The sequence below is a fragment of the Embiotoca jacksoni genome, unplaced genomic scaffold (assembly GCF_022577435.1).
Source record: "Embiotoca jacksoni isolate LCO1_2020_lvr unplaced genomic scaffold, fEmbJac1.0.p SCAF_1, whole genome shotgun sequence".
NCBI lineage: Eukaryota > Metazoa > Chordata > Actinopteri > Embiotocidae > Embiotoca > Embiotoca jacksoni.
Genome location: NW_027185229.1, coordinates 19,924,272 through 19,936,376, shown reverse-complemented (window position 1 = coordinate 19,936,376; position 12,105 = coordinate 19,924,272). Strand labels below are relative to the sequence as shown.

General features: G+C 39.2%; 1 protein-coding gene across 12 annotated transcripts in view; it reads left to right on the top strand.

The window, feature by feature from the left end:
* Positions 1-12,105, top strand: part of atp2b2 (ATPase plasma membrane Ca2+ transporting 2) — a 127,774-nt gene that overhangs the window by 71,328 nt on the left and 44,341 nt on the right. For all 12 annotated transcript variants that reach the window (XM_069146326.1, XM_069146343.1, XM_069146335.1 and 9 more), the window contains one exon: positions 9,349-9,549. In XM_069146326.1, coding sequence (XP_069002427.1) covers positions 9,349-9,549 — 201 coding nt within the window. The remainder of the gene's footprint in view (positions 1-9,348; positions 9,550-12,105) is intronic.

Below are 12,105 nucleotides of genomic sequence, written 5' to 3'. Positions count from 1 at the left end.
AGGCTGTGTACTTTGGGTCAGCGCATAACGGCTTTAAAATGAATGTGGGCTGCATTATTGAGTCTTTTAGACCAGAAGATTTTGTTCCGTCTTCGCTCAATTGTCACTAAACAGGTTTCCTTCTCACATTTTTGCTGATATATAGTGCAAAGTACGAATACTAAGTAATTATCAGTTATTCTGCAGAGTGAGTGGAGTGGATGTGTGTGTTTTTGTGTATGTATGAGTGTAAGAGAGAGAGCTGTGAGCTGTGTTGTCTCACTCCACTCTGCCATTTCTCACATGAGTCAGACTCAGAGCACAGTGCCTGACAGCAAAACTCACCCACTTGTACAGCTGCCCCCACAGACTCACACACCACTCTCACACACACACACACACACACAAAATTTCATATTTTATTTTCGGCATTGCAGCATACATTTCATTTTGGTGTTAAAAACTGGGCTAACATTTAAGCCTTTTTTTTTTTTTTTTTTTTTAAAGAGCACGCATATGTGACATCAGAGATTAAGTTCACATGTGGCAGTCTTTATAATGATAGACCTTTAATGCCAAGTTAAAATTGACTTTTTAACGGTCAGCTTGTAGCATTGTCAAAATGACACCTTATGCTGTGGAAATTGTGCGCCTTTTTCTGAGCAAGTCTAAATGTGACTCGGTAACTTAAAAAAATAATGAAAATACAGTAACTCAGTTGAGTCTCCGTCTCTTTGTCTTTGCTTTTTGTGCGAATTAAAAAAACAGGATACATATATGTGGAATTGGTGAGCTTTAAAGGTGTTAGGTAGATATGGTTACCTTTGTGCTGAGACAAGCGAGCTGTTACCCCCTTTTTACAGTCTCAGTCATGCAAGGGTAACCAGCTGCTGACTCCAGTTACATAGTCCCCATGTAGACATGAGAGTTTTATCTATAACTCACAGTATGTTTCCCAAAATGTCAAACTTCCTGTAAAAGCAGCAACTGTGAACACAGTTCCTTTGGCTCTCTGCTGTCTAATAAACATAAACAAAAATAATTGTAGATGTAGCACACTGCATCTTTCACATACCAATAACAGGTTGCTGTATGGTGTCACATACATCTAACCATATACACACATACTGTACATGCAGTACACTCATGATGGAAAAGTCATGGTGTCAGAAATTGCATGGTGTCACTGTCGAGTCCATTAACATTTCAGATGGGGCTGTCCGTGGGGGAATCAATGATAGATCTATGTGTGCGTTTGTTCATGTGAGCATGTATTTGTGTGATCCCGGGACTCTCCATGAAATGAAAGAATTCTCTCAGTTGCTTGTTTACATACACTGCAGTGTCTCTGCTTGCATGTTTGGCCTGTGTGAATGTGACTGCTCAATGGTCTGTACATAACAGTGCAAGATTGCATGTTTGTTGCTCCACTGAAGACATGTCGCATCAGCTCCTCACAGAGAGAGCTTGCCGCCTGCCACGGCCTCTCACGCTCTGACAGTGTGGACTGCACAGAGAATCAGTGCACGCAAAACCGCATTAGAAGCCGAGAATAGAGACTGTGAAAACAAGACAAACCCAAAAGAGACGTTAAGACAAAACAATTCTTTAAACTAGAGTGTCTCTCCCTGGACACAAGATGCTGGTTGACACCACAACCATTTCCTGCTGTTTTAAGTGCTGCACTAACATTTAATAATCCCCTGATATTTCCCCCTCAACTTGCAGCCATATGTCTGTTAAATGAGAACATAATTACTTTTTTAAATTATGTCTTCATTTAACAGTGGGTGGACTTGCTCGGTTTCTGGGTGTGGCCCCCCCTTATAGGAATAATTAACTTAGCTATCTTCCCCACTGTCTTAAACTAGAGAGGCCGTTCAGATGAAAGTGTCTTCAAACTAAACCTGGATCCAGTGGCTTTGGATTGAATTTTCTCCAGACAGTCCAGTTCCACCTGGTTGTTATTGAAATAAGTCTTCATAGACATATAGGTGTTCATTCACGTGTGCATCTGGCAAGCTTTGAATTCTGCTTGCTGTGAAACCCACTGTGTTATCTTTGTTGGAAGTCAGTCCCTCCAGGATTTTGCTGAGTTTCTTTTGTTATTGTTGCGATCGAAAATGCTTAATTTTGCCGTGGAATTTCTCAAAGATTGCGATGTAATTTGCAGCGTTTTAGCTGAGTTTTTTTTGCAGGAAAATTGCGGGGGGGGGGGAACACAAGTTGAGGGGAATTTTTTTTTTTTAAGCACTAACTGACAAAGACTAATATGTGATTACATATGAAGTGACTACTTCATATGATAATAAGCAAGCTGCACATCACAGAAATATTTTAGTTCTTTTTTTATATTTTTATTGAATTTACAGAGCCATGGGGCTCAAAGTTGCAAAACATGTATTAAAGTGAGATAGTTTTACAAAACAAATAATCTGTGACATAGAATACAAAGGCTACTTCTGCTGTCAAAATAAGAGCTTTAGATGCTTTTCTATGCTCACATTATTTTTGCTGCGCTCTTTCTTTATGGTTTGTTTTTATCTCTATTTCTAAAAAACCTTGAGAGTATGTGCTGTGGAAAACTTATCACATTGGAAACTGAAATTTGAGTAAATGTATATTAAACATTGCCAGAAAGCCATGAACCATTTGATCATTGTTTGTACACGTACGTGCACACACACACACACACACACACACACACACACACACACACACACACACACACACACACACACACACACACACACACACACACACACACACACACACACACACACAGTACTGTACAGGAAAACTGAAGGAACGGGCGGACCTGATTTGCCGTATGGACACCGCCTGCTGACCTCCTAATTAACTAAAAAAACTCAAGAAATAAACATAATAACCCTTCACCTTACTATAATATCAAACAAAAATATATATTAACAAAAGTGAAACAAGTGGGTTATCAATGTGCAATATATTAACGAAAAGTTTCAAGTTGGGACACGTCCAACCTGGACAGCAATTAACAAACAAAGGGCGGGTGGCTGTAACACACAAAGGCCAACCCCAACACACAATAAATACATGCCGAATTACCCTAAAAAAAAAAACAAATCCCCACTGTCCCAAAGTATGCAAACTTAAATGGTCTTCACTGTCTTTAAGAATAGTCCGATAGTGGTGAGCCGCCACAGCTTAATGCCTCCAAACAAAGCCACGCAGATCTATCCACCGTTGTTCGTCCAGAAGTTTGACCTCCCTTTCGTAAATGTCCATGTGTCGGGATAATCCAGAGGAAAATATTCCAGAATGATGTGGTTCCCTTAAAAAGATCCCTGCACTCTGCCAGGTACTGTTCTCCGGACGCAGACTTCTCCACCTACCCAAGCGCTCCCACAGGGACGTCACTTCCCTTATTTATAGAGTCCGGTAATAAAGAAATAAACATAAAGGCCCATGTCCACTGACAATAAATAATTTACAGTCTGACGTGATAGCAAAAAAATTAACAAATTACATGTCCCTCCATCACAATGACTGTATAAATGGCATATTAGGTGACCATTATACAAGGAATTTGACTCTTGTTTGCAGTAGCTGTCAGTGTACTTCTTTACAGTTCTCTGTGTAAACATACAGCAATGCATACATAAACATACACCTAGAACAATAAAAAAGGTACAGTCCAAAAATTATGATTATTGGAGGATACAGTGCTTTCTTTTCTTGTCTTTGTGTGCACCTGTCTGTTATTGTCTAAATCATTTTTTAGAATCCATTCTTTCCCTCTTTTTCCCCCGAGCTAACGTATGCCATTTATATATTCACATGCCATAGTTCCTTTTCCAGTACTTTTACATCTTCCCCTTTAAAGCCATTTTGCTAATAATCTGCCTTTGTACATACAGTAGCAAGTCTCCTCTTTCATGGCATAAAATGGTGTCATTATTATGGAGGTCGGTCTCAAGGACACTGTGACACATTTCTCCATCAATCTCTCGTCTAATAAGAGCATGATAATTATCCACCTTTAGCCGCTGATGGGTTATTATTCATAGAGTTACTCTGAATCCAGCCTACTCTCATTCCGTTTCAGTTCCCGTCTCTCTCCTCTTCTCACTCTCCTGTGAATCACACGTCAACCCTGTGTCTTCCCTCTTCACCCTCCCCCCCCCACCCAAATCTCTCTCTTTTTCAAAATGTTGAAAGCTCAGAATATATGTTGAAGCTATTGATTTGCTACGGAAAAAAAACATCAATGTTCTGCGTTGTTATGATGATGGCGATCATCTTCATTATAGAACCGTGTTGCCATGGTGACTTGTTTTGGACAGTGTAGCACACAGCAATCTGAAGGGGAAACAAGTTGAGAAAGAAGGTGTAAAATCAAAGGGGGAGACACAGCTGGGACCCAATGAGACACCTTAAAAATAATGTTGTGTAAATTCATCATGTGGAATTTATTTTTATATGAATACATTTTATTTTTTTCACCGCATTACTGTGACGTGTCTGTTTTACAAGGACATTTAGAGGTCATCGCAACATTGCATTCTTCAGTGTGTTTTCTTTGTTGGAATGCAGCCTTGCCCACACGTACATGCATCCTGTTGGACACAAAACACAGAAAACACACACACACACACACACACACACACACACACACACACACACACACACACACACACACACATATTACATATTTACACATTCTCCAAGGTTTAGAGTCACGGGTATTTCCACTCAATGAGTGGGATGCATAGTGTTTCCATGGAGATCTATTTTTAGCCACTTACAAAAAAGGGCAACTGTTAAAATATGCCATCATGACGGGGGAAAAAAAAAAATCCCATTTCATTTCATGCAGTAAGGATGACATTAAGTTGTTGTTTTTTTACTCTTCATATCCCTTCAGGTCTATTTGGAAACAGGACGTTACGCAGGTACCATTGTTCAAAGCAGATTTGGATCACAGATCTTGCCGCATTTGACAGATCAGTGCATTACTAGCCATTAATTATACAGTAGGAACAGTGGGGGAGAGCAGAGAAAAACAAGGTTTCATCTTTTAAAGAGTGTCTGTGAATCGTTAGTCATAAACATATTTTTTTATGCAGACGTTTTCATAATTATAAGATAAGGCATTAACTTATGTTATAAGAGTAACCATACAATGTACACGTCAATAGAGTATAACGTCCGCGTGTGACTGGCTGATATTCTGTGAAAAAGTGTCTAAAAAAATATGATATGACTGAGAGTTCGAAGGCATGCATTCACTCACATAAATAAGATTAAAACACAGGATTCCTTGCTGGTGCAGTAAATGGCTCCTGCCTCAAGCTGCTAAATCACCAGGATGCCAACTGCTTCTTTAACTTTATCAGCTGCTGATCTAAAAGGGAACTGCAATCCAACACTAATGATAGTACATCAATTTTTTTTCAAGGGTGGGTTGCAAAAGGTTTTTACCATTTAAACTTTGATTTGAGTTGTTTCTTAGAAAATCTCAGGAGTAGAAGGGCAGAATCATATGACAGAAGGAAGAGAGCTCCACAGTTTTGAAGCAGCTTTAGAGATAGCACATTTTAAAACTTTGTCAACAAACAACAGGATTTTGAAATCAATTTAATATCAAACAGGGAGTGTAGGGGGGATTACAGTTAGGATGTGTTGGAGATGAGGAGACTGTACGCCACCAAAGTATAAACAGTTACAGCTATCCAGGTGGGATGATATAAAAGCATGGATGGGGCACTGAAAAATTCATCTGAGTTTGGCTGAATCCCATATTAAGCCTTTGTTGATTTTTTTGTAATTTTTTATTAACATCTATTTACTTATTTTTTGTACATGATTCAACAAAATGGGACAGTGTGTCAAGATGGGGAGTTAAGATTCTGAGGAATGAGGCGTGAAAAAGTCCCAACCATCCAGGTTTTGCTCTACCGATGATAATTATTGAAGTCAGTGAGTTTATTGTGTTCAGGCTTCACTACATGGAATTGAACTCCTGCACAACGACTCCCTTGCAATCAGCCTTAATCCATTCTGAGAATGCTGTGACTCATCTGTGTATCTCCACAATTTTTCTGCCCTCTCACTGCCTCCTCAAAATCCACTGCCAGCACAGTTAGGTGGGCTGACAGTATTTAGCCTGTGATATTTCATAATCTGGCAAATGCATCTTTTTCAGTGAGCAGTATTGTAATCAGCAATCCATGAAGAAATGATAACGTAGCAGATGCTTGTCCAGGAAGCACAAAGTATTAATATTTGGAAGGTTGAGTACAGCATATCTCATATCTCTGGGGTATGCAGTTAAAATATTTAACAATGTTAAATGTCATCCTGAACCAAAGCATCATCAGACACAGTAGTACCGACCACATTGCACTTGGACAACCAGCATAACGGCTGAGAGTGTGCAGTATGTTGTCTATTGAAATGTGAAGTGATTGCTGCCCTGGTGCATAATGGTGTATTTGCATGCTATAACTAGCTCCCATGCCTCTGGACAGATGCAAGAAATGTGGATTAGCATATGTATCTGTTGTTTTTAACACCATGGAAAAAAAAATCTCTGGATGCTGTAGTGGGTAGAAATATAAGTGAGAGATGCATTTGATGTCCATCTGTAGTTAAAAGATGGAAGGGGTTTTGCAAAAGCTGCATGTGAATATGTATAAATATGTGTGTGTGTGTGTGTGTGTGTGTGTGTGTGTGTGTGTGTGTGTGTGTGTGTGTGTGTGTGTGTGTGTGTGTGTGTGTGTGTGTGCATCTAACCAATTGGAACTGGCTAAAGTCTGATTACATGAGCTCTAGTTTTATTATTTGAAAGTGAAAGCAACCGCAGGCATGCTTAGGCAGCCTTATTACACAAACACACACACACATACACACACAAGCGCACAGACTGACATGTTTGTGTGTAATGTAAGGCAGGGTGCTGTGGAGATCAATGGGAGAGCATGGTAGGTCTTCTCACTGAGACAATTAAAAGAGAATGGGTAATGAGGCTATTTATAGACTAATCTATTTGTAAGCAGGGCATTCTCTAATGTAGGAGCAGGGAATTTTCCTCTTTTCAGCCTGCCCTCCTTCCATCCTCACGTCTGTTACTCCTCCTCTCTTTTTTTTTTTTTTATGTTTTCTCCCATTTTTGCAGTATGTAAACGTTTGCTTTTCACACAGCAGTCCTCAGCTTTCTTTCTTCTGCTCTGGTGGATCATCAGTTATTTTCTGATCTTAATAAGTCCTCTCAAAGTCGTTCACATGTGAAGCATTGTCATGAAGCAGCAGTGTTATCAGGTGCAATCCAGGGCCATTCCTGGGAGACCCAGTGACGTACCATGCATGACATAATGCTGTGGTAATGTCTGTGGTTGTGAGGGAGAGAGAGTGAGAGAGAGAGAGAGAGAGAGAGAGAGAGACAGAGAGAGCAACTGCGAATACACACATACACACTGTACACACACTGTGTGTGCTCAGGAAAAAGATATTGATATGGTACTGAAAAACATCTGGATAGAATAATGAAAGTTAATCTATTATTGTTTATGAATGACTTAAAAAAAAAATATAAACATTTGCATTACAATTAATGCAGTCAATGTTACCCCAATTCAGTTGTAAGGATTTTATAGTTTACAGTCCACAGTCATTTCTTATACATTAGTGTGACTGATTTATGTTGCACAGAGCTGTCAGAAGTTTGTTTTAATATATAAATATATATCTAAAGAAAGCACTAATTTAGCATGTTATACTCTAATTTAGCATACACCAAGAAGGTTGATAAAATACATGGAATCAACCAGAGTGCAATTTTGTCAAAAGAGGTTGTAATTTGATTCCCTGAAAAAAAAAAAAAAAATCAATACAATACAAACTGTACAGACTGAGCCCTTTTTTGCACAGAACACAATGTTCTGAGGTTCTCTATCATGTTATGTTTGATTATTCTCAGTAAAACTGCAAAAATCAAACTGTATGAAATCTGCTTTGATAAAAAAAAACAAAAAAACGGTATAGAACAAGGCTGTAACTGAGGCATGTTTGTCCTTAACTGCTCAGTATGCAACATTAGGTATAGACCTCTGTTTGATATGCCCTCTGATCCAAACAGTGATGCTGAGAATCTATTTATATCTATGTGCTCACACTCCCGGAATGGAAATTGTAGAGTGTGTTCCACCTGAAATGTTTTGGCAGTGCACCAGTTGTTGTGGGTCATCTATTGCATGCCGTTAGGGTTAGCTGTTAAAAGTGGGCAGGTACTGTGCCATTTTGATTATTTTTGCATGATGTGTTAACTCCCACTGCATGTTTTAATTGGCTTTCCTGCACAGCCAGAGCCTGCAACTTCTCTGTTCACACTACACGGGTCAATCAACCAGACACTATGTGGAGCTTTCACATATAAGCACCAAACCTCTCCTTCATCCACCGGCAACTTAATACAGTTTATTGTTGGTAGAGTGATTATGATATTAAAGTTTTTTTTTTTTTTTAACTTAATGGGAATTTTTATGATTTATTTTCTTAATTGAGAGTAACGGGTCAGCATTTGATCTGTTTTTTTTCCTCTCTATTTGAGTGACCAGTGAGCCTTTTGAGAATGTTTAAATTTTTTTAAACCAAAAAATACTGAACTATGACCCCAAAACAGACTTTACATACCCAACCGTGGCTGTTACAGCACTATTAAAGAATCAACACCAGGACAGTCAGCCAATGAGGTAACCCTAAATTATGTCCATATTCAACCTAATGGCGTACATAATGCACAGAACATGTTTTGTGATTCTAAATTGTCCATACTGTTTGTATTGCATTTGACGTAGTTTGTTCTCAGTATTCCTGAAGCCAGTTTGAGGTTCTTCTCTTAAAAAAAAGCCAAAGATATTTATGAACAACAGTTCACGAGGAGGTGGATGAGGTCTAAGCATAAGACCCTCATATCTTGAGCAGAATTATTTAAAGAATGCAGACCTGTGGCCCACCACAACGTAAACGGGTAATTAGAGATAGTTTGTATGGTTTGAGAGTGAGAAAAAAAAAAGGTAAGGAAGAAAATCAAGAAAAAAGATCAAGTACAAAGGAAACTATAGATTAGTGCTTTTAACAATTAAAAACTCTAGAAAACCTGCTGTTAAATTTGTCACCTAACAGCTGAGCATTTAATAAATATTTTTTTGTGGAAATAAAAAAAATTAAATAATGCAGACTGCTGTTTGTGACTATGATATCAAGAAATAACATACAGTATTAAACTTGAATGTCCTGCACACACTTATATTCATTTGATAATAATGTGCTATGCTATCAATAAATCTTGTCGTTTGTCCCCCTCTTTTCTTTGTCGTCCTCTCTCAGGTCTTGCAGGTGACCAAACTGACCTGGACAAGAGAAAAGAAATATTTGGTAGAAACCTTATACCTCCTAAAACGCCAAAAACCTTCCTGCAGCTGGTATGGGAGGCCCTGCAGGATGTCACCCTCATCATCTTGGAGCTCGCTGCCCTGATCTCCCTGGGCCTCTCTTTCTACCACCCTCCCGGAGAGAGTGGCGGAGAATGTGAGTGAAGCAGCTCCTGTAACATCACTTCCTGTAAAATATGTCAATTGTTTTGAGGTCTTGAGATAGACACACACACACACACACACACACACACACACACACACACACACTCACCATCATCCCTGGTATTGCTGGCACCAGCAAAGGACCATAATTGCACTGGCCTACTGACATTTCTGGCACTCACTCACACACTTACACCTACATATATGAGAACACAGTTTTTAATTGGTGAGGAAGGTCGCACTTTGTTTGTGACCCGCCTCAGGAGGTCAAGTGACTCACCTCGATCATAGGGCTAATTTTTTTTGGGAGCGTGTGTCTGCGCCCGTGCGCCTGTGCACATTACGCCTGTGTTAAATGTGCGTATGAAAAGTACTGGGAAGGTTAATGAAGTGTTGAGCAGAGAAATAACCTTGAGCTCCTAGGGCCCATAGATCAGCCCTGTGAGCCGTGAACAGGAAATGAAGATAGAGACCATAACGAGGTGCTGAGTCAGCGACATCAGTCATTGCTTTCAGTGTTATCACAGTAATGGAATTTAGTTACCTTTCCAAAGGGACCAGTCATCAATTTAGGGGGTTTAAAAGCTCTTATGAAGCTGGAAAAACCAGAGAACGAAGAATTCGTTACCTCAGTCTTAGTTGTCTGGTTGAGTTGTCTGTTGTATGGTTAAGTCAATTGAATAATAATTCCTCAGTTAATAATTTTGTTGTTGTTGTGTTACAATTAAGAAGGTAAAGACGGAGTGGATAACTAAATACGTTATTTATTCAGTCAGCCAAATAATTACATTGTAAACATAGTGGTTAATTGGAATTTTATCATCAGTTATGAGCAGTACTTCTACCTACACGCTAGCTACTTTATTTTGGGCTGAATCGCTTTATGAAAGGAGCTCCCTGCATCACCAAGTCCAAATAAAGCAGAGAAATGCCAGAGGCATCATAATGCTAAATAAAACTGCAAGCAGTGATATGCGAGCCCTCGCACGGTGCACGTCGGGGATCCAGTGGTTCGGGGCCACTGGTTCCCCGACATGCAGCGCGCGAGGGACTGCATATCCCCGCTTGAAATGTAATTTTTTTTCTCATTTTATGTCTCCAGCAAAGGGTGCTACGACTATGAGCGAATATTACCATACAGGTGTCTTCAACGCGGGACTGTTATCAAAGATGTAATGTTTGAGGAAAATCGTAATATGTACATAAACATTACAGTCACTTGTAGTTTCATGGCGAGACGCTCAAAATGGCCGCCACGCCGCTGGCACACCCATCGACGAAAACAAATTAGTTTGATAACCTTTCATCCCAAACATGTTTAGAGTGAACTGACTCAATTTCAAGTTGGTGTGACAAAATCCGTAGGAGGAGTTCAAAAAGTACAATATGTGCGAATCACCAAAAATGACTAAATTCAAAATGGCGGACTTCCTGTTGAGTTGACGTAATGGTGCAACGTAACTTTTTTGTACGTCTAGGTGTGATACACGTCCACCGAATTTCGTGCATGTAGGTAAATGTAGCCGCTGGGGCATCTCTTTAGGGGGCGCTAGCGAACCATTTGGCGCGACTCCACTAAAATACGAAATTTTTCGCCGGGAGAGATGTGTGTACCAACTTTCATGAGTTTTTGAATATGATAAAGCCTCCAAAAAGGCAATTAATTTGTATAAAGAATAAGGAACGAGAATAATGCCTTGAATAACAATAGGGCTTTCGCACCTTTGGTGCTCGGGCCCGAATAACTGTGTCCATCTGCAGATGCATCTAACTCACAGCAAAAAAGGTGCTGATGTGCAAGTCTCATTTCACATCGAATGATATGAATAGATATGAATATAAATTTAGAACATAAACTACTGCAGCTATGAATACATATGAATAGCAGAGCAAATAGGAAAGCTATGAATGTGTCGCACATGTTTGGAGATATGGACAACTGGCTATAGGAATGAGTGTCATCCAGAAATAGGAGGCCATCTTATACTTTTATGTAGATTTTGTGACCCTTTACAACAAAATCTGAAGGTAAAAACAAGGATGCTATTAGGGATAATATGTACACCAACAGGGAAATACACAAATCAAAATGTCTGGCAAAGATTCAGCAAAGTTTTCTCATTTACAATTTGTGACAAAGATGTGTACTAAGGAAGGATGTTTTATGAATGACTTGACTGTCTTCAGACCCCTTTGAAAACAATGATATGAACAAGGGGCTTATTCTGATGCAATATATATATATTTTTTTTAAAATTTGACTAAATTATAGAAACACCACATATGAAATCGCAGTAAATTTAGGACGTGGTCTTGAAAAATTCTGAGTATTACACAACAATAATACACAAAAAATATTTTAATCCTTGTGAAGGAAAAAAAAAAACCACCCAAAGATTTTAGTTAAGGAAATATTGGCTCATAATATGTATTTTTGCTGTATTGGTCCTGCTCTACCAAGACAGACAAAAACTGACAACAAGAGAACCTGGACTAATAAGACTCCCCCCCACACATCATCCACACATGCACACACATCTCACTGCTG